Source organism: Gallinula chloropus (assembly GCF_964237585.1).
Source record: "Gallinula chloropus genome assembly, chromosome: 2".
In the NCBI taxonomy this organism is placed as follows: Eukaryota; Metazoa; Chordata; class Aves; order Gruiformes; family Rallidae; genus Gallinula; species Gallinula chloropus.
In genome coordinates, this window is record NC_140086.1 from 144318384 (window position 1) to 144341492 (window position 23109).

A 23109-nucleotide genomic window follows, 5' to 3' on the forward strand; every position below is an offset into this window, starting at 1 on the left:
CTACGCTTATCTCCAACATCAGCTTAGCATTTCTTATTCATCTGTTCTTTAGGGTTTGAGGTTTGAAAATTTTTCTGTTTCTTAAATTAAATTAGAAGAGTAACTTCATCCTACCACCTTGCTTTAATATGCTTTTCCCTACACCAAGGCATATTGTGAGGGATCAGATCCCTAGCATTCCATCTCTTTACAACCATTGCAGCTGTAGCAAAACAGAAACAGGCAACTGACCCAGCAGGCTGGTGTCCAAGCTACAAGCTTAAAGACTCATCAATGCCCCATCCACCACACCTCAACCCCACTGTATTAGATGTTTAATTTTTTTAACCAGTTACTGCAACAACATACTTCATAACTAATGCAAGTGGTGTCTCTTGGGAGGATGTGAGGCTGCCAACATAGCAACATCTTAAAGCTTTTAGTACACTTCTCACACTTTCTAGGGCTCTACTATAAAAGCTGTGGTGGACTACAGCCTCTTGATCACACAACACTGACATTTCAGTCTTTACTGTGTTTAAAACATGTAGGGGAGATCCGTGTCAGGAGGATACTGTGCAGCTGCCTCAGTGTTAAAATAAAATTTTAAATGAAACATTAATTGTTAGAGAAACATACATTTTAACACATACAGAAACACACAGACCAGACTCAGAGGCCACAGTTAAATTTAATCAGGATCCACACTCCATTAGCAGCTGGAAGGTTGCCCGAAGCCGCCTGGGCCTTTGGCCATCTGCCAAACCCTCTGATTGTATTTTTAAGTCCCCTGAAATTACAAGGATGTATTTGAATGTGCAATTCTCTACTTCTGGTAGAGTATTTACAATTTCTTTTTGTTGCACAAATAAAAAGTAGCTGTCTACCTCACCACCCATACATTTGCAGTTTACAGCTGCATGCGGCCTTTGGTACCTTCTGCAAAGCTGCTACAAACCCTTACATTTCCAGGCTTGTCAAAGCATAGGAAAGCAAAGCAGTTGCTAGCATTCTAGATTTGAATTCAAATATGAAATTTCATCTACAGAAATACAGTTCTCAGGCATTTACAAATGCTATCTACAGGTATGCTAGAGCCAACCATCAAAACTCTTGTCTCAAAGCCTCACTGGAGTCAGTAAACTTGAATACTCTTCAGCAGCATTGTGAGGAAAATGCTGAAGGGAAGAGGAAGTGTTAAAATCAATCACAGTTACCACAAGTCTTTATGGTACAGCATCAAAATGAGATAAGCCAGTCCCATCACATACAGCAATCCCCAGCTGTCTTAGCATCTTCCATGAACATTTGCACAAGCAGTCACAAGTCTCTCTGGAGGCCTTAGATCAATAAAATACTATCATCTGAGGGTATCAGAGAACATCCAGATTATGAAAAAATTGAGGTAGAGCACTAGCCATGACTAAAAACTCTTCTTGAAACAATGGTATAACAGGAAGAAGAAAACCTAAACCAACCAAAACACACTACTCCAGTTCAGTAGCAGGTCTAGAATACTCTGGAACTATTTGATGCACGTCCTATGTGGAGTCAACTCAACTCTGAAGAGCCCTGAAGCCCCACTGAGACTTGCCATCACTAAAGGAAGAGCTAGAACATTTGCACAAAGTAGATGCATCATAACACACACATAACCTGCAATCTGGTCTTGAAAGCTAGTAAGTACTGCCAGGTATCAGGGTTTGATGTATGGAAACCTAACAGCCTAAGTGAAAACACTTACCAGAGTAACTGCTGCAAACTCCAAAGACTACTGTACAACATAACACAGCACTACCATGTTAATTTCCTTCATCTTCTCTGACTAGCTCCACAGCCATCTAAGTCAGCCTGCCAGCCAGACCCAGCCTCCTACCCTTCTGGCACTCGATAGTCCTTTTGTTGCGCTCAGCTGGTGGAGCCTGACCCAACCAGTACCCAGCAGTCAGAGCAGCTTCGGCTGCGGCTTTCCAGCCTTTTGCTTCACAGATGAGCTGAATTACATCCTTTACCACATGGCAAGCAGGAAACAGCCTCATCTCTTCCCCTCTCTACCAACCCCTTCGATCAGAAAGCAAGTCAATTCAGCCTATCAACCAAAGCAAAAATGAGCACAAAACAAAAGCCCAAAACACAGACTTTTTGCCAGATTAGTCTCTGGTCATTTAGCAAGCTGAATCAATTTACTGGATGATCAGACAAATACTAGAGCCAGCATAAACTAACCAGTAGGAACTCTGCCTCCTTTTATTAAAGCCACAGACACAGCTGAGAAAGGCTCAGCATTATTTATCCCTTTACCTTATGCCACAGGTAGAGCTGCTGATCTGCTGCAATTTGTACTGATGAGACACAGCCTAGCAGAAAGACAGCATAAGAAAAGACTAGCTACAAATAGGTCACTCAGGGGAGAAACCACTTGAATTTGAAGCATGCCTTTTTATTGGACTGACAGAGAGAAACTTATGTCAGTCTCTGAACAAAAAGACACAAATTAAAACTGTTGGACAGCAGTAGATGCAGAAGAAGCTTTTTTAGTAAGCCACTTAACTACTAGATGTACCATATAAAACACTCAGCAGTGCACTGTGACTGCACAGAAAAACATGCATTTCAAATTTTACTTCCCTGTATGCCCATATTTGTATGTCAAAAAAGTACATTTTTTTCCCATGTAAATATTCTACTTGCTTGCTTGAGACAGCTCCAGAGTAGTACTGCTGTGAGTCTGCAAGCGTACCAAATATGAGTGAACTTAAAAGGATGAGGCTGAAGGGATGCAAGACACTAAACAGCTTGCTCCCATCATGAGGGAAACAGACTCACTGCCCAGCTACTCCCTGCTGGGCAGTTCTGCCTATCCCTTTTGCACTGGCTCCAGATCCCACCAGAAACTAATTATTTCCATTTCCTAAAAATATCTCCTCCTCCCTAAAAAGATTTCTTTTTTCCCGATGAATTGGTAACTTAAACAGCTCAGGCAAGGGTACAATACTAAGGATGGTAATGAAAAAAAAGGAAGGAAATAATATCAACCCTTAAGCCAAAGACACCACCAGCCTGTGTGGTGCAGTCAACACACTGGAGGGAAGGGATGCCATCCAGAGGGACCACTACAGTCTTGAGACCCACATGAATCCTATGAAGTTCAACAAGACAAAATGCAAGGTCCTGCACCTGGGTGAGGACAATCCCAAGCACAACTACAGGCTGGGCAGAAAGCAGCCCTGAGAAGGACCTGGGGGGTTCAGTGGATGAGAAGCTCAACACAACCAAGCAGTGTGCTGGGTATCCTTGACTACATCAAAAGCAGCATGACCAGCAGGTCAATGGAGGTGATTGTACCACTCTCATGAGACCCCATCTGGAGTATTGCCTCCATAGCCCTCCTCTGGAGAGGAGCTGAAGATCAGAGGGCTGGAGCACCTCTCCTACTGAAGACTGTCCCAGAGAATTGGGCTTGTTCAGCCTGGAGAAGAGAAGGCTCTGGGGAGACCTTAGAGTAGCCTGCCAGTACCTGAAGGGGTCTACAGAAAAGCTGGAGAGGGACTGCTTACAAGGGCACGTACTGACAGGACAAGGCATAATGGCTTTAAACTGAAGAGGGTCGATTTAAGTATCAGGAAGAAATTCTTCCCTGTGAGGGTGGTGAGGCCCTGGCACAGGTTGCCCAGAGAAGCTGTGGCTGCCCCTTCCCTGGCAGTGTTCAAGGCCAGGCTGGATGGGGCTTTGGGCATGCTGGGCTAATGGAGAGTGTCCCTGCCCATAGCAGGGAGGTTGGTTGGGACTAGATGATCTTTAAGGTCCCTTCCAACCCAAATCATTCTATGAGGAACAGGACCAAGACCAACAACTCCAGCTGCTCAAAGCAGCTAGAAATGAATTAGCATAAAGTGAACCACAAGCTACTTATTCCATCCAAGACTCCTACTGGGAACATACAGCCAAATTCCCAAACCAGCTAACACAGCATTACCTGTCCTGCAAATTGTTATTCCGAGTAAGTGTAAGTTGTCCCTCGGGAAATACTTAGTAAGACACAACCATATATTAGAAAATGATAGAGTCACATAAGTATGACATTCAAAAATATAAGGAAGAAGACTAACCATGGTAAATATATAATTTCTCTTCCATAAAGACAACTTCACATAGTCTCACACAATGCCATGAAGGACTCTTGTCAGAGGATTGATTGGGGGGAAAAAAAAAAAAAAGGAGAATGACCTTTCCATTTCTTGACAAAGATGCAGAACAGTTTCCCAAAGTTTCTTTGCCACCTTCTGCAAAACTCTCACCACTAAAGTACAAACATGGATTACGTCCAATACATTCATTTTTAGGTTCAGCAATAGACTTAGGACTTGGTGTTAGTCTCCCTCTGGGACAAACAGAAGCATTTTTGAGATTCCCAAAAGTTACCATGGATATGGACTATCTGTACTACAGAATGTTTGTGGGGGCTTTATTGGTGTTTAGCAAAATTCCACCCAGAGGCTATACCTTAATTTTCTTTACATTTTAGTTGGCTAACATTTGCTGCAAACACATCTGAAAAACATTTCCACGAAGAGACCAGTATTTAAGTTGGCAATATCAGAGTCATTGGATTTTACTGCTTCCTTTTATGACACAGAAATTGCAATATTGATTAAGTGTTAAGAGGAGTGAAGCTAATTAGAAGAGACCCAATCAGACAAAATTTGGTGTCTGCTGCTAGAGGACAAGCTCAAATATAAACTGGCTTACAAGGGTGAGTCTGTAGGTAAAGCCTATACCAGCAGAAACTTCAAGCAGCAGCTGACATGAGATTTCACTTTTTCTTCTACTACTCATCATCACCACCACCAGAAGTAACACTTTCCAAGTTTCAAAGTCACCAGCCTCTCTGCAGGGAGAGAAACCCATGCAGCCCAGAAGAGGATCTGGTGCACAGCTGGCTTAGACTTAACCTTTGCACTGCAGCAAGCAATCACGGAGCCCAGCTCCCAAGGCACTCTATTCCCACCAGTGCTTAAAAAGGCCACAAGAAGTCATTTTGCTCATTATTTTAAACAAGAGAGGCTCACATCCCCTCCCTGCCCTCTCTGATCTTCCCTGCCACCTCTGGACAGGGTTAGAGATTTTAGATTTTGGCTAGCCCATGGCCATGCTCACACTGCTGGTAGAGGGGCTGCCCCATACCTGCAGGAAGGCAAGGGTTTAGGCAGGACTACCCCTCTGCGCTGCTGTTCCATCACATTTGCTGACTCTGGCAATGAAGCCATGACATTATTTAACAACTTGGCTAGAAACCAGAGAAACAGAACTCTGTCCAAAAGCACATAAAACCCCCCCAAATCCTCTGCTGTCCTAGGAAACACTCTTCCCTTTCCAGAGGGAAGGAAGGTGCAACATCAGCTTTAGATCTCCTGAAATCTTTAGCAGCAAAGCCCTTACACTGCAGCATTACTGGTTTCAGGTTATTTCCTGCTTCCTGACCTTAAGTACCCCTTGGAATGGAAGGGGAGGGGGGGAAAGAGTGTACTAATAAATAATTTAAATAGTTCGTTAGTAAATCACTATGGAAAGTTAACAAGATTAATTAACTGCCTTCAGTTTCATTGTGTTGGATCTAAGTGACAAGGAAACCATAACTTGTGTAAAGATGTTTATATTCACACAGGAAATATTCTGTATTTCCAATAAAGCAATGCAGCTACTCCACAGTCATAGCCTGGACAGTTAAAGATGATTAACAACACTGTGGAGAGTTTCCCATGGTAGTTGGGCTAAAAGACAATAGTGCATGAACTGAGTTGTTTCATTCAAACTTTTGGTGATAATTATCTTTCCAAATCTTTAGACATCCACCCAATAAGCACCTCTGATCAGTCACCTCGTATGCTTTTAAGAATAGACTTCACTGCCCATAGCTGGTGTAGAATAACCAGCCTAGGAGCAGAGCTGTAAGGCTGGATGCGTTTGACTGCAATTCTGGAACTGTTTCCCCTAACATGCCTTTCCAAGGTAGCTGCAAAGCCCTCTGCTCAGAAGGAACTGTGAAACAGGTTGCTAGTGCAACTCTAAATCCTGCCAACCCCACTAGAAGCCCCAGACTCTCCAGAACACTTTCCTCCTCGCATAACCTAAGCGAATATATGTAAATGCACAGGACCTCAAGGCTTTAGAAAACACTCCACAAAGCAATAGGTTAATGAGGCAGGAAATGAGCTGTTCTGTCCCAGAAGATAACAATAAAATTCAGTAATACTGATCTTTCATCTGGTTTACATTTAAAAAAATTAAAGTATTTTAAAAATTGCAAGCACCCCTCAGTTATGCAGTGGTGGCACTGTGACTCACTGCACACTGTTTATTTTATGCTCGAGGAGTCTAAAAGCTGAGCATTTTTGTTCCTGGTCTGCAAGACTTGTTGAAAAAGTGGTCCCTGAAACCTCAGTTTGGTAGAGCCATTATGGAAAAAACAACATCAAATGCAGAAGGTGGGACTGGAAGCTGCTTTCTGTCCACCCTACCTCAAACTCTTAAGGCATTAGATGTATCTGAAAGCTTAGCTGTAACTAACTGGAATTTAGTTTTGTCAGATACACACATGCATTTCAAAGAGTGGTTACAAGGTCTGACACTGATTGTGCACATTTCAAACACCCCCACCCCACTTCTTTTTAGGAACAGGCTATACACATGTCAAGAATCTTCTGGCAAGGCACAGATGACCCAGGCTCTTTTGGTTTTGCTTATCAAGGGGCTAATATTGGTCAGAATATGAACGTAAGGAACAAGCAACCCTGAAATATCGGTTATGGGTTTACATGACAAATCTCCTGATGGATGTCTACAGCTCAGAAAGGGGTCCCACAACACCACAAAAATTCAAGTGGGCTCCTTCAGGTCCACATGTTCCTTCCCAAGAGATGAGTACAAGGATATCTGCACCCCTTAGCCAGCTTAACTACAGAAAGTAGCACACATTGATTTAAACTACCACATTTTAATTCCACTTTGCAAACAAAGTAACACAGGCTCCATTAAACTAGGAATGCAGTTTTAAAGTGAGTTTCAGCCTTGCTACTGAGGTAAACACACATATCAACAGCCACATAAGTGACTGAACACTGCCTGCCAGCCAGCCACATTTCCATACCCCTCAGCTTCCTCTGTTCTTATTAAAATTAACTTCTGAACTTTTGTTCCACATTGTGCTGCCACAAGAATACTACAGTATCCTGTGACAAAGCCAAACAAGACAAATGTTTTCCTGCCCCTAATAAGTCATAAGACATGTAGACAAGCAAGTGCTTTTACTTTCCAAGTAACAGAAGGATGGCTTGGCAACACAAAGATACCTCCCAAACTATGGTAAAATGGTTTGACACACGGCTTTTTAGGAGAGAAGAGCCTCTGCATTTTGAAGGACATTTGTAATGGTGTGAGCAACACCTCAGGCACATCACTCCACATTAGTTTGCAAGAACAAGCCCTTTGTAAAAGTCACCTCCACTCATACCAGTGGACATTCCTTCTCAGTTGATTGCCACATCATACAGGAGGAACAACTACTTTCAGGCTCTTAATTCTTAGGCACTCAGCCTTTATTGTGAAGCCAGTCATGTTCACACAGAAAACCTCAGGAAGTCATTCTCAGGAAAATTATAAAGTTGATGACTTAGATATGAAAGCCAGGGAAATTCCCTCAAGACAGGAATGTAAAAAAAATATCCTATCAAATGTCACCTTCCAGGGAGAAACTTGCCATATACCTTCTCTGAAAGGCTCAGCAAGTACAAAATAACATTTGAAAAGTAACGAGTTTGAAAAGTGAATTAAAACCACTCTTACAGACATCAGGGTTTGGGTTTTTTTTGGAAGGTGGGATGGGGTGGTTTCTCTCACAAGTGGTATTAGGACATGCTGGAAAAGGAAGAAGTCCACCCACTCCAACCAGAAAAAGTATGTAGAACACTAGCGAGATTCATGATGCTTAAGATTTGCAGTACATCAAAGCAAAACAGTATTGAAAAGAACAAGCTGAGGAGGGACAGGGAGTGCAGGATTCTGTGAGCCCAGAGACATATGAACCCTATTAACATCCCTGAGCACACGTAGCCCGAAGGGCATTGCTCACTCAAATGAAATAACCAGCTACAACCGCCTGCAGCTGTAGGTAGGAAAGAGAAAGCAGCATTGTTGAATCAGCTGAAGCCCAAAATAACAGCTGAAGAAACTGCTATATCAGGAACTCCCTGCATCCACAGAAATGAGCAAGAGGTTCTGACAACAGCGGTTGTGGTGCTTTTTGCCTGCAAGCCGAGCCATGTGGTTAACAAGCATTAAAATTGGTTTTACCACTTGTCTTCTGTAGGCTGGGGGAACATCCAGAAAGCTTTTGGTGTTTGCTCGGTCCTGTCCACTGTGCAAGCACAGGAGAAGGCTGGTTTTACATATCACAGATTGCAAGTAAAGCATGAGCCAGGCTAAAAACTCACTAATCTGACAATTCTGCTTAATACCCAAAAGAATAATTATGCCAGAAAATTTCTCTTCAATCCCCCTCTGCTAACCTTATTATCGCAGGGGGGTGGGGAGCCTAAGAGCAGCGGGGAAGCCCCAGTTTGCAACACCCCAGAGCTGCTGCACAAGAGGGTGGTGCTGAGCTGCAGCACCTTGCTGAGCATCTGAAGCTGCATTTCAGTTCTCCTGAATCAGTCCCAAGCCCGACTGCAAGTCTGCGGTGACCGGGGAGGAAGAGGAGGTTGGGCACGGGCTTTCCAGTGAAGTCAGCTTGTTTGAGACCGCTATCTTTCCCAGAAAGACAAGCAGCTCTTTTGAGAAGCCAACTGAGACAGAACGTGTCGATAAGGACTTCCTCTTCAAGGACTTACCGTAAAAATAACTTTAGTTGTGGTATAAGCCTTTAAATATTATCACTACTTGGACCAAGCAGTCTCAGATATTTATGAATCAAGAATGGATTTGCCTACAACCTTTAAAACTGAAGTTTTATATCTTTATATAGGCTATTTGAGTAATTAGTGATTGTTTAGCAAGAAAATTAGTGATCTTTCATTGTCTGCAAAAGAAAACCATGCAGTCAATACTTCATGAAAAAGGGACACTCAAAAACAGGCACAGATTTTTAGAGCTGCTACCCTGAATGCAAGTGTCTGTGCCAGTTCCCAGAATTACACAGAAGCTAGGAGTAACCTTGTCTGCCTTTAGGCCTTTATTTAAAAAACAAAGTAGTATTAAGACCATAACTCCAAAATATAAAATAAAAAATAGATAACCCATTCCTCACTCCACTGGTATTTTGCAGATTGGGATCTCCAAACTGCCTCTAGATTCAGATCAAAATACAAGAGGTCAGAAGGACTTAAGCAGGAAGCTCAGAGCTCAGCAAACCTGCTTTTGTTATGTCAGTCTGAGTTTTGCTCAGCTCCAGGCAACTATATGAGTTTTGCAAACCATAAAGGCCCTAACAATTACATACTTGAAAAAAGTTCTCCCTGAACTCCTGTAGAAAGAACCCAGCCCACAGTGAAAGCCACATTATACTGGAACACCAATGAATGCCAACTACAGACAACTTACACAGCTGAGAGAGAAAACAAGAACACAGAACAAACACAGCCAGCACCATCACATCAGCAGAACCAGATGTACCAAAACCATTCTGGTACCTAAATGATCAGGCATCTTCAAAGCACTGGGAGATGTGATCAAAGCAGAACTAAACTCTGAATCAGCTTGTCTACTTTGTGACAGGGCGTGCCACAGATGAAGGGCATTATACTGGAACCATTAGCTTAATAAGAGAACTATCGAGGCTTGGCACAAGCTAATCAGATATCACCCAGTTTCAGTTCCATATAATACAATTGTTACTAAGCAGCTTTCTTTTGACTGGCCTTCGATTGGGCACTTTCCTCCCTCCCTCCTCAAAAACAACATGACTGCTGTAGCCTTGACATAAACAACAGACCATTCCTGAACACATTTTACTCTCTATCCGGAGAGGCAAATTAAGAGGTTAGATGGTTCCTCATCTTCCAAAAACCAAAGACTGGAGAGATGACCAGAAACCAACAGGTATGATACAGACAACATGACTATTTCAAAAGGTTAAAATAGTTGAGAAAGGTCTCTGTGTTTGAAGTACAGAATCCACAGTGAGTTCCCTGCTCAAGGTTTTTTAGCATAGCCAGTGTAACTCCCAGGATATCAAGTCACTGAACTGTAGATAGGAGACCACTGATAAAACAATACACTCCAGAGCCTTCCACTGTCCTAAATAACTATAAAAAAAACCCTTACCTTGAAGGACACATACATCAGTCTTCACTCTCCCTGCAGTGTTTGCTGCTCCGTTTTTAAGCTGGGACTGATCCTTGTGGGTTGTGTGATATAAAACCCCTACCCTGCTCACTATTCTGCTTTAGCTTTTCCTCTAGCTCATCTCCCCAGATGAAATTGCCACAAGGCAGTGCTAGAGAAAACATGGAAAGAAGCCCAGCAGCCCCAGCTTTAGCTTTCAGTGTAACGGAGGCTGCAGTTTGACTAACTTGATGCTAGCATGAACTGGCACTTCTTTACAAAGAAGTTAACTTTGCCACATCTTTTCTGGTTTTGCACCAACTCCATGTTCTTTGTGCTGGCACAGCTGCTTCCATGGATGGACTATGAACTCCAGTGAACTATGGTCCATCTAAAAAGCTCCTCAAAACGTTTTATTTTTGCTGGATTATTACTTTAGAGATGGGTAATTGCTGGTAAGGAAAACACGTTAATGAGGAAGAATTGTATAGCAGAGGCTGGACTGATGAAAATGCAAATACAGGAATAGCAGAGTCACAAGAAATGAGACAGCGCATGGCTGAGACACCAAGGGGGAGACTGGGAAAAATGAGCAATTAAACCATTTAACTCAGGTGGCTGCAAGGTGGTTCTGTGAGCCTCAACCTCACCAAGTAGATCCAGGGGCTTTGTAATAATGCCACATAAGGGAATGTGATTTTTTCAGTTTTGTCTTACAATATAAAAGGATTGTGCATATACTCACAGCTGTGTTAAGAATAAAAAGGTTGCCTTGGGAACTTACAATGCACACAAAAGAGCTAGATTAGACTAATTACTTTGCCTTGGTACACAAAGTAGTAGTTCACCAAGTCTGATGAAAAATAAGTACTCTAAAGGGTGTATGACCATAAGTATTTCTACTGCAAACTATTCAACCCTGCTCTTTGAAGATAAAGCTAATGTTTTCTTTTCAGTTTGTGACATCCATCACTACAGCATTCAGCTACTTCAAACAATTTTCACAACACCCTTATTAAGCAATCTCTCAACACAAAACTAATTAACTTATTATAGAACAGCTCAGGCTCTATAGGAAGATCATAAGACAGATGTTCGCATAGTAAGCCACATGCGAGAAGTTACCATCTCAACAATTCAAAACTAACAATTCAAAGCTAACCCATTTCACCATGTACTGGGATGCAGACCATGAAAACTAACAAAGTTTGTCATTACCATCCCATAGCTGAGGCAGCAATTTCTTAGATTGCTTCAGCTATTCTGCTAAGTGCAAACATGTGCTTTGCCAACAGAAAAAATGAGGAAGAGAAATCAGGACTTTTGTTAGATGTCTAACTAGTAAGCATCAAGGAAAAAGGGGAAAAACAGGAGATAAGCCTTGGGAGTAAAAATATAAATCCATACTGGAGTCCGTTACCCACAACAGCAGTCACGATCACCTACAAGTCAGGAGAAAATGATGAACTTCTTTCAAGCCTGTAAAACCACCTAGCTCAACAAGAAAGCTGACTAACCTTTCAGCAAGTGAAGATACATGTAAACCAAGATGACTACAACTCCAAGTGCTTAGCCTTGGCAATATTATACTGAACATCTGTAAATAACAGGTAGTTTCACCTTACTTTAGAGTAAATGAAATGTACAGCTAGCCCATGGAACCCCAGGGCACAAGATGTTTTCAAGGAAGAACAGAAAACAGGACTGTACAACAGGAACTACATAAAGGGGTGAGTCAGTTACACTAAACAAGCTTTGTCACCCTGAAACTATAGGATGAAAATAAATATCTAGCAGGCACTGATCAATGGATGTACCACAAGCATCTGCTTTAATGAGCAAAGAATTTGAAAGCAATCCCCTACAGATTCTCCCTTAAGGCACCTGGTACAGGATCCTCAAATAAGACGAGTAAGTTGAGTCAGCAAAACAAATTTGTGCCACCTGTTTGCTTTGTTCCCCACTGTGGTTAATGAAATTCAGTTTCAAAAGCCTATAGGCAAAAAAAAGCCACACTAGTCTTTGCAGGACCTTATCTTGTAGGGCAGAAGCTACAGAAAGTAGATTTGAAACCGCTGTCAGAGCTCTCGTCACAGCACTTCCTGCCCCATGCCTTATAGAAGCCCGCGTATGCATCCCAGCACTTCAGAGAACACTAAATACCACCCCATTTGTATCTCATGCAGAAGTGTTTACTGCCTTTAACCCAACCACAATAAATATTTACAATTTGTATTTTTACTAGTCCATCCACTTAGCTGAAAAAGCACTTTAAAATTAGTTTCTGCAGTCCAGAGCTTGACACCCAAAAAAAGAACCAAGTTTTCAATAAATAGCTCTTCCTGTTCTGCTTCCTTCTATATACAAACATCTGGGCTGAGTGCCCAGCTGACTTTATTTTAAAATAGTTTAAATTGCCTTATCTGCTCTGCTGTAATCAATGCTTTTTAATACGCTGTTTCTTCCTGCTTCTTAGAAAGAGCCATCTCCTATGTAGTCTGCCATCACCTCCATTAAACAATTAATAAGGTTTGGGGTTTTGTTTTTTCCAAGTGCCCTGTTACAACTCTCAAGTTGACTCCTAGATCAGTTACTTAGTTTTACTTTCTCTCAGTCATTTTGAAAAGCCACTTACAGTACAACTGCGGCAGGGAATTCTCCATTAAATACAAATACTAGCAACACTGTCGACAACACTACTGATGAATGCTCCTGCCTATCTCCAGACAGTTTGCAACCAATCTGTTGTGCTGACAGCCAATGCTGTGACTCAACATTATAGTCCCATACCCTCAGGGTTTCACTGTCTCAAAGCGTATATTAAAAGATATGGACCTAGCAGTTCTCAACTCCCATAACTTAAGAAATATCAGTAGTAGTAAGCACAATGGGTCTGTTTTTGTGGAGTCTCTCTCCTTAAAAGAAACTGATCATAAACATAAGTCACCAACTTTTATTCCAGAGGGAAACGCCTAGGTTTTAATTATTTTAGGCTTTATCTTTCTAATGGTCTAGTCTATGACCTCTTCTCAGTGTCATTTTCTACATGCACAATGTTTCAGGACAGGAAGCTCTTAGCAGAGGCTAGGTAAGGCAGCAGTAGTAAGAAACTTGATTTATGTCACAAACCAAGCACATACTCGTTTACCTACCAAGCTCTCCAGTGCCATCCATGTTAAAACATAAGGACAGTCACAAATAAGCAAGCTATTTGTGTATTTGCCTGGATACATTTGTAACAGGAAAGACAAGTAAGCTAAGAAAAAAACCCACCTAAAACCCAACAAGAACACAGACACTTCATAGCTTTTTGTAGAGATACAGAAGCTTTCCCAATGTGGTCAAATACATCCTAGCACGTATGAGGGGGAAAAATGCGTTTACGTCTCCCAATTTTTTTCCTCCCCACTTCTAGCAGTGATGGTGAATGAATCCAGGAGACAGAGTCATCCCATGGCCCTCACGCCTTTTATTATTCTGTCCTGGTGTTGTTCCACTTTTGTTAAAAAGATAAACCTAGATTATAGCTGAGAGTGCGACAGTACCATCAGGCTCACAGTCAGTGCCTCATGTGAGCAGTTAAAGGGAGTGGGAGTTCATTATCTGTTGAATCCTTCACCCACAGAAAGTACACTCTTTCTGATCTACTCTGCAATATGCTGGGGGGAAAAAAGTCATCTGATTCATGTATTCTTATTGTTCCACTTGCTTATTAGGCAGCAAGTGCCACTGAGAAGTCAGGCACTGCTAAATTTTTAGATCAGCTTGCAATCATCCAAGAAACAGATGGTCATTACAGATTCCAGGGGCTTGGGGGGGGGGGGGGGGAAGGGGGGGGAAGGGGGTGTTTGGTTTTGGTTGTGTTCTTTTTTAAACTTGTACAGTATGCTGAAGAACTTCATTAGGCATCCATTCTCCTCCCCAAATATATTTTAATGGTTGGCACAGTAGGCGAGGTCTCCGGCAGTCCATTCTTTACCTCAAAATTATAATTACAAAAAACCTCACTTCAGTTAATTTTCTTCCATCTTCGTGGGCAATACAACTGAAGGACCTACACCTAGCTCCCTACAAATTCCCAGTTTTCCTAACAACCATCTAATAGGAGGCAACCGACACAAGCAAAAGCAGGCTCACCATCATCATGCCTGGGGTGACCATCACAGACTGTGGAAAACACAGAATGCCTGGCTTTCATTTTTGGCACAGAACACATGGAGGGAAGAATTACTTCCAAAAGCATCAGGCAAAGAGTTACATGTCACCTTCCTTCCTCTCCTCCTTCCCACAGTTACTGGAAATCCACCAGCAGTGACAACACAGAGGTAAGAAAAGTATGTTATTTACCATGTCAGTTGTAAATGAAGTTACAAATATGTTAACTAGCTAAAGATATAGCTTTAAGTCATACTAACCACTGAGTTTAAGCACTTGTTTCAGTAGCACAGCCAGTTTACCTTCCACACACGGTAGAACCTAGATAAGATCAACTCTTAATGATGCAGATGCCTGCAAGATCCAAGCCCACTAATTATTAGTGTTTGCTGCTACGAGTCATCAGCATATAATCACCATATAATCCTATCTACAAAACAGGACAGTTGCTTTCCCTTTCACTTAGCAGTTTTATTCAGCAGCGCACTTCAGCATAGTGAGAAACTAATTTACAGCTCTGCACGTACTTTTTTCACTTAAGACACTCGTGTAAGTTGATCAGCAGCTAAGACCACATTTGCTTACAGATTCGTGGATGGAAAGTTAAGTAAGAACCTTGGGTGACAGCTCCCTGCAGATTCTCGCCCCCACCCCCTCAAGAATGTAAATCCAACCGCTTTGTGACACCAATGCTCCGTATCTCCCTGTCTAGAGTTGCTTTTCCTCCTAGGACAGTGTAGTTAAGGGAACAATTTTTGAAACTTGTTCTTTAGACGGAGCTTCTTTACACATTCAGTTTTTAAAACTGAAAATCCTCCAAAACTCAAGTTACCTACAGCAGCATTTAGGCCCTAAGATCAAAAAGGCAGAAAGCCCACAGAAAAAATAAATAAATCTGCTTTTCCCTTTTTATCTTCCTCAAGTGCTTCCTTACAGTATATGCCGCATCCTGCCAGAAACGTGGGAACTGCATCTCAGCTTCACTGTTTCAGTACATACTTATCTCCCAAGACAGTAAGACTCAGACTGCTATTGTCATGTTAATTGATATGTACCACAACGGAAGCAGCCTTAAATATGATTTTTTTTTCATATTACTATGGTGTTCCAGGTTTATTTTATTGCTATCATCATGAACTACAATCTATGCTCATTTCCTGGCCTATCCTTTGCTTATAGATTTTTGTTTACTTTGCCAAGAAACTTAAGGATCCTTAATTCCTGTTCTTAATGAATCTACACAAAGTTTCATTCCTCCCATGAGAAATTCCCCTCGGTAATAAGATTCCAACCACACAAAACAATATCATTTGCTGGACAGTGCCACATCCAACACTACAAACTGACAGGGTAAGCATCTAACAGAGGAGCCTGCAACACTTCAGTGTTCTCTACGGCCAAGAACATAGATATTTAAGTTTTGTCACATCAAATTAACTATTTTACCCATGTTCTCCAATTCAGAGGGAATTTCCTTCCATGGAGCCCAAAATATTTGGGTTTGCACGACAAAGGTTTTTGTGAGGGGTGGTTTGATGGAGGCACAGAGGTGGCTGCCATGAGCAGCTGTTCAAAGCCTCCCTGAGGCCTGACCGAGCCAACACAGTCAGCTCCAAGGCAGACCCACTGCTGACTAAGGCTGAGCCCATCAGTGGTGGTGGTAGTACCTCTGGGATAACATTAAGAAGGGGGAAGAACGCTGTTGCAGAACAATTGCAGCCAGAGAGAGAAGTGAGAAGACATGAGAAAACTCTGCAGACACCCAGATCAGTGCACAAAGAGGGGCAGGAGCTGCTCCAGGTGCTGGAGCACATTTCCCCACAGCCCATGGAGAAGACCATGGTGAGGCAGGCTGTCTCCCTGCAGCCCGGGGAGAATGATGGTGGAGCACAGATCCCACTTGCACTCCATGCTGGAGCAGGTGGAGACACATGAAGGACACTGCAACCCTGAGGGAAACCTACACTGAAACAAGCTCCTGGCAGGACCTGCGGCCCATGGAGAGAGAAGCCCATGCTGGAGTAGATTTGCCTGGAGGACTTGTGACCCTGTGGAGGACCTAAACTAGAGCAGGGGAAGAACATGAGGAGTCCTCCCAATGAAGAAGTAGCAGCAGAGACAACAAGTGAGGAACTCACCACAACCCCTGTTCCCCATCCTCAGGGGCAAGGGGGGAGGGAGAGAAGTTTGGACTGAAGTTGAGCCAGGGAAGAAGGGAAGGATGGGGGAAATGTTTTAAGATTTGTGTTTATTTCTCATTATTGTGGTCTGTTTTGCTTGATAATAAATTGATCTCTCCCTGTCCTTATCTCAATCCATGAGCCTCTCATATTTTCTCTCCCCTGTCCAGCTGAGGAGGGGAGTGATAGAGCAGCTTTGGGGAGCACCTGACCTCCAGCCAGGGTCAACTGATCACATCGCTATTCACAACTACACCTTACAGCAGGGTAAAGGAACACATATGTGGGTACTCACACCTGTAACCACTGCCTTTGTATGAAAATAAACCTGCATTTCTCCAAGCCTACTGTACTGCTGACCTTGCTCTTTGAGCCCCCCAGTGAAAGGATTAGTTTACAATTTTTAGCTTTATGTGCATGAACCAGTACACTTCTTTACTCCCTTTCCCCATGGGAATAGCTCCATAACCCACAGTAGCATGTAATCATAGGAGTCCCATACAGCATTATGTTTGTCACTATTTACTTTGCCATGATCTGCACAGTACTGGAGAGATCTTTCCTCTGAAAGCAGCGGTATTTCCAGCACAAACACATGTAGTACTGAGTGGTTGCAACAGGAAGACCGCTGTTCTTGTCAGAGATCTTCTCCCTCTCTCTCCCCATGGAGACCAGTGATAGCTAGCACACTGCCAGTCAGCAGAAGTCTCTCACCCTGTAATTATCAGCTCGCTTTCTTTCATTAAAGAGGTTCAGGAATTCCCGTTCAAGATTTTTTCTATGAATAACGCCAGCAACTAACAAAAGAGAAAAAGAAACTCGTATATTTAGGCTCAACACTGGTAACACTTCCACATTTTGAGATGTTCATGGTCTGCAGATAAACATCTAGTTTCTTATCAGTTCATGACATCGGATGTCACTGCTTGCAGTGACCTACAGAAAACTTGAAATCCTTTGTCACCATTTCCTGCTGCCTTGCAAGGCGGTATTGCAAACTATTTAAGCTCACCAAAGCTTCTCCTCTCTCATCCTTACCATACTGGGACATACAGTCAAAGCATTTCCCCCCTAGATCATCACTCCAGGCATTGTGGTGTTTAACACAGATCTTCAGGCTTGATGCTCAGCTTCGAGGCTTTGGGCAAAAGCCACCAAAAACGTACACAAAGGACAAGCCTCACAGGACTGGGATGCACAGGAAACAAAAGGAGGAATATTGCCTTAATATTACGGGCTGCTTTGCCTGTTTAATGAAGCAGTTAGGAAATCTGTAGCCTTACATCGCACACTGACAGTTATTCCTACAAGCTCTTGAGCAGCAAGGAGAGTAACAGTCCCTATAAACCCAACATCCCCACGTACAGACTTTGTGCCAGCAATGGAAGTTTTTGGCTTAACTGCCCCGCCACCTGATTTTAGGTGATCTTTGGGCTCTAGCTACACTTTTAACCTGCCTCGGCAGCTATTTAAAGATGCAAAGCTGCGACTTGAGCCTCATAATGCCCCAACCATGTGACATCTTTACCAGGCTCCTAATTTTAACGCGTAACGGCAGCGGTTCAGGCTCTCTGCACCCGGCGCGGGTACTCTCTTGAAGAGGCGAGCGGAGCGGCCCATCATCCGCAGGGTGATATAGCACTCCGCAAACGTTGCAATTCTGCTGCTTTACCACACCAAAACGCGGCCCTCCTCCCCTCCCCCCCCAAGCGCACTAAAGCCGTCAAGAGACACTTGCTCCCCGCGAACTGCGCGGAAGAGGGCAACAACTCCGCCAGCAGCGCGCTAACCGCCGGGCTGCCGCCCGGGCTCCGGCCGCGGCACCTTTACGCAACGCCCGCGCGGGGGGCGGCCGGCGCGGAGCGGCTGCGGCTCCGCTCGCAGCACCGTCCCCCCGCGGGCACCACCCGCGCGCCGGTTACGAGCGGAACGGCGGATCCGCGGGGCGCGTGCGACCGCAGGCAGCCGGCTGCAGCCCCCGCCGGGCACCGCAGCCTTCGCCGGCGCCCCCCCCCCCCCCCCTTCCCCGCCCGCGGTTACCGAGCTCGGTAACGCGCTCGCAGCCCCCTCCCCCTCACGCCGGGGCGGAGGACGACAACCAGCGGGCGGCTCCCAGCGGCACGTGCCTCCCCGATACCGTCCTTCCCCTCCCCGCAGCCGCCCCGCGTCGCCCCCCCCACACACACGCCCTCGGAGGGCGATGCCCCGGCCAGGGCGGGCGGTCGGCGGGCTGAGCCGCAACACTTACCGAGTGGTTGACCCCCCACATGAGGACGCTGAGCAGCGGGTCGCTAGCCCGGAACAACTTCACTTTTTGGGCCACGAAGTGCTTTTTCTTGGTCTTGGTCTTACTCGCCATGACGGGCACGATGCTGCTGGGGGCCGCCATGGCGCTGCCGGCGGCGGAGGCGAGAGGGAAGGCAGGAGAGAAAGGAAGGGGCGACTCAGCGCCCCAGCCCCACGGACAGGCGGCCGGCGGCGGACAAGCAGCCCCGGGATGCACCGCGCATCCCGGCCTGGCCGCCGGTGCCGCGCTCTGAAATGGCCCCGCTCGCGCGCCGCTGCCCCGCCCCCCCGCGGGGGAGCCACCGCCCGCCACGCACCGCGCCGCCGCGCCCCGCCCCCGCGGCCGGCGCGGGAACGCCGGCGGAGTTTCGGTTCCTGCCGCCCCACTGCGCATGTCCCTCCCCTCGGGCTCGCGCCTGCGCCGCCGCTGCGGGGAAGCCGGCGGCGGCCCTCGAGGGGAGCGAGCGGCGGCGGCGTGGAGGGGAGGGCGCGCGTACCCGCGATCGGCCTCCCCCCGGGAGAGGGGCCGTCGGAGAGGAGCCCCAGCGCCGCGTCTGCCTGCGGCGGGAGGCGGTGCTCATCTCCTCCCGTCCCGCTTCCCACCTTCACACTCCTCTCCGGTCCCCTGGGAAACAAAGCCGCCCCTCGTCCTAACCCTTCCCCTACTTCACCACAGCCATCGAGAACCATGTGCGGGGTTGGGGGGGGGAGGCGGGGGGGGGGTGTGTTTCGCGTTTACCCAATTTCCAGCGCCCCTCCCCGTAAAGAGACCTCCAGGAGCGAGAGGGACACTGGTGAGGCAGGAGGTGGCCCGTGCTCTGACACGGCACCACCCGAGCAGAGCACTGCAGCGGCCATGCAGCAGGGACCGAGGACTCCGTGAAGGAGCTTCACGTTTCTTCTGCGGTGTCACACCTCTGTAACCTACACTCGCCTGCTCCTACCCACAGGAAAAAAAAAATTAAAACACTTCTTGACTGCCTCTGTGGCCACAGAGGATGTGGCTGGTGATAGGTGACATCCTGCAAAGGTACACATGCCCTACTCAAAGCACTGTACACAGGGCATGCTTTCCTCCAGTGTGTAATGAAGAACCTCAGTGGCAGCTGCAGCCACTGTTCAGGGTCAATATACCCCCATAACACAGAGCATACATCTTCTGGGCATTTACAGTAAGTCATCAGCTGCTGAACGATGCAAACTGACCTGCTGACTCACCTGCTGTAGAGCTCCCTTTGCTGATCATCCAGCAAGGTGTCCGGATTCTTAGTGAGAAGGAAGAGCAGGGCTGCTCCATGAGGGTGGGCAAACCAGCATCCGAGGGGCATCCCAGTCCAGGCAATGAGTACTGTCAGCTACAAGCCACGGTCCCACAGGGTCCACACACAATGAGCAGAGCCAGGTGTTGGCAGCAGCACACATCAGCAGTGCCAGAGAAGCGGAGGCAATGAACCAGGTCCACCCACACAGTCAGAAACAGGGCCACAGGCAAGCTACCTCCAAGTTAGTCCTGAGGCACATCCAGAAGAGAGTCTTGGGGACAGGTATATCTACAACACATATCAGGCAAAGACCTGACCAGTGCTCTCCCTAAGCTTAAATGGAGGTCCTGGGTGGAGGGTACTCCCAGGTGAGGCTCCTCAGGCTGCAAATAAGGTAGGTGAGCTTAGGGCTCTGATGCAGACTTACACAGCTGCTCACAAATGTAAAAAACCTGTTGCACCAACAGAGTTGTTAGAGTGTCTCTTCCTCTCTATTTCTCTTTTGCCTTGGTGACCTCAATAACAAGGTTGTTTGTCATGGTGGAGTCCAAACCAGTTTCGTTAAATGTCCCTCCTGCATAGAAGCAGTTACTGGTATTTATTATATGGCCCCTTTTCTGCATCTTCTGGAGAGTAGGAGAGGACAGAGATTCTATGCTTCATTTTCTTTCAGTTTTTTGGTTTTGGTTGGCTTTGGTTGGCGGGTTTTTTTTTTTGGGGGGGGGGTGAGGAAGGAGTTAGGAGTTACAGAGAGATTCAAAACTGTAATTTTTGTCTTGAAATGAGATTCAACAAAAAATATAATCCTTTCTATTTCTACTGCAGTCAATGGAAGCAGCTGAATAGTCAGCACCTTTGAACAAAAGGAGGTCACTTAGATGCCTAAATATAGATTTGAAGTCAGATTTCCAGAAGAGCTCAGTACCCATTTTATTCCTTACATTATACTTAGAACATGACAACCAAGCCCCATACAACGCTGCACGTATCGGTGTGACAAGCATCTGTCACATATGTGTCTTTCATCTTCTTTCCAGAGTAAATCCTTACAGTAAAGCAGTTTGGTTTATAAATGTGTAATAAGCAACAAACATTCTGGTGGGTTTATTATAGGGAAGGTAAAGCTGAGGAAGAAAGTTGCTCTTTTTTCCAGGAGGCCTTCTTGTCAGCTTGGCCTAGATTTTAAAGAACTCTTTCCTGCAAATATGAATCCTTACCAAGGAAGGTTGTTTTACCAGAGGAACAGAAAATGTTGAATGTAACCTTTACAGCAGAGCTAAATGTAAATCAAGGGCCTGGGCTATCTTCATGACAAGGTCTGGGTCAAAGATTTGTCCTCTGATTTTAAAGCATCCGGAACTGGATGGTTGCCTGTACCTGTCTCTCCTGTAGGGACAGGTGTGGGCACAGCTTTTTCCCCAAATCCATGATATAGCTGTAGCTGGACACAGGGGTATCTTGAAGAGACAAAACCTGATTAGCCTTGCAGTCTACACTCCTCCTGGGAAGTCTCTTTTTGGCTGTGCTTCCAGAGTCTGTCTTTCCCTCAACCATAACCCTAACTCTACCTCTTAAAATAAAACTCACCAGTAGCTCAGTCTGGGATCAGGCTCCTCAAACACTGCCCGTAGCAAAAATGTCTCTGACCAAGTCCTTGCAGCCTAGACTTCTCTTCCAAACCTCTTTCTAGCTCCCCTCCAGCTGGAAGCTCTAGGTCTCGCTCTCTCTAACACTAACCCTGAGAGCAAACCTAATTTTTTCCTAAGCCTCAGCCCAGGGTCCCCAGCCAGTGCCCACACCAAAACATTCTCATAGCCGCTTTCTCTTCACAGTCCATTATTCCTTTGGCATGTTCCCTTTTAAGCGCCCCTCCAGCTGTAGCTCTAGGGTGTCTCTGAATGCCCACCTTAACTCTAATGCAGATCCTTAGACCAGGACCCCCCAGGGAGGGCTCTCAATAAAATGTTTCCTCTGTCACGCTTTCTCTACCCCATATCCTTTCTTTTCAAAACTCCTTTCTAGCTCCGCTCCAGCTGCAGCCTCAGGCCCTCTCATTTTCTCAACCCCAACCTTAACCCTCGCACAAAGTGTATGCTGGGCTTTGGATGTGGCCTCCAGCCAGCGCCCACACCAGGAAGTTCTTGCAGCCAAATTCTCCTTGCAGCCAAATTCTCCTTGCAGCCTACACTTCCCTGGGACAGTCACTTTCTAGCCCCAAGTCAGCTGCAGCTTTTGGCTCTTTCTTTCTGTCAACCATAACCTCAGACCACCCCAAACCTGGCAGTTATGTTGAGCCTTAGACCAGGCCCCTCAGTCAGTACCTCCTCCTAGAAGTTTTTGCAGCCAAATTATCTCTGTGGCCCAGCCCCTTCACTAGCAAGTGCTTTCAAATCTCCCTCTGACTGGAGCTCTAGGGTCTCCCTTTCTCCCAACACTATCAAAAAAACCCCATTTTTTTTGGAGGTGTTCAAGGCCAGGTTGGATGGGGCCCTGGGCAGCCTTGTGTAGATCCAGGCCTGGAGGTTGGTGTCCCTGCCTGTGGCAGGGGGGTTGGAGCTCTATGATCCTTAGGGTCCCTTGCAACCCAGATCATTCTATGATTCTATGATTCTATGATTCTATCCTCACACTAGCTGAGCCTCAGACTAGGACTGCCAAGCAGCATCCACAACTAAACGTTCTTGCAACCAAGTTCTTCCTGCGCCCCATGCTTTCTAGACCCATTATAATTGCAGCATTAGGCTTTCCCTTGTAAAATTGAACCCCAGTTGTAACACCACGCCCTGCCAAGTTCTCCTTGCAGCCTAGACTCCCCCTTCAGACCCCTTGCTATCTCCCCTCCAGCTGGAATGCTAGGCTCTCTCTTTCTCACCCTTTTAGTGCCCAGACCAAAACATTCTCCCAGTAAAGTTCTCCTTGCAGCCCATCTC

At 45.5% G+C, this 23109-nt stretch overlaps 1 protein-coding gene across 1 annotated transcript in view; it reads right to left on the reverse strand.

Annotated features, from left to right (window-relative positions):
- Window positions 1–19133, reverse strand: part of PIP4K2A (phosphatidylinositol-5-phosphate 4-kinase type 2 alpha) — a 109697-nt gene extending 90564 nt beyond the window's left edge. The window contains exon 1 of the mRNA XM_084280581.1: window positions 18880–19133. Coding sequence (XP_084136707.1) covers window positions 18880–19020 — 141 coding nt within the window. The 5' untranslated portion in view covers window positions 19021–19133. The remainder of the gene's footprint in view (window positions 1–18879) is intronic.
- Between the last annotated feature and the right edge of the window lie 3976 nt (window positions 19134–23109).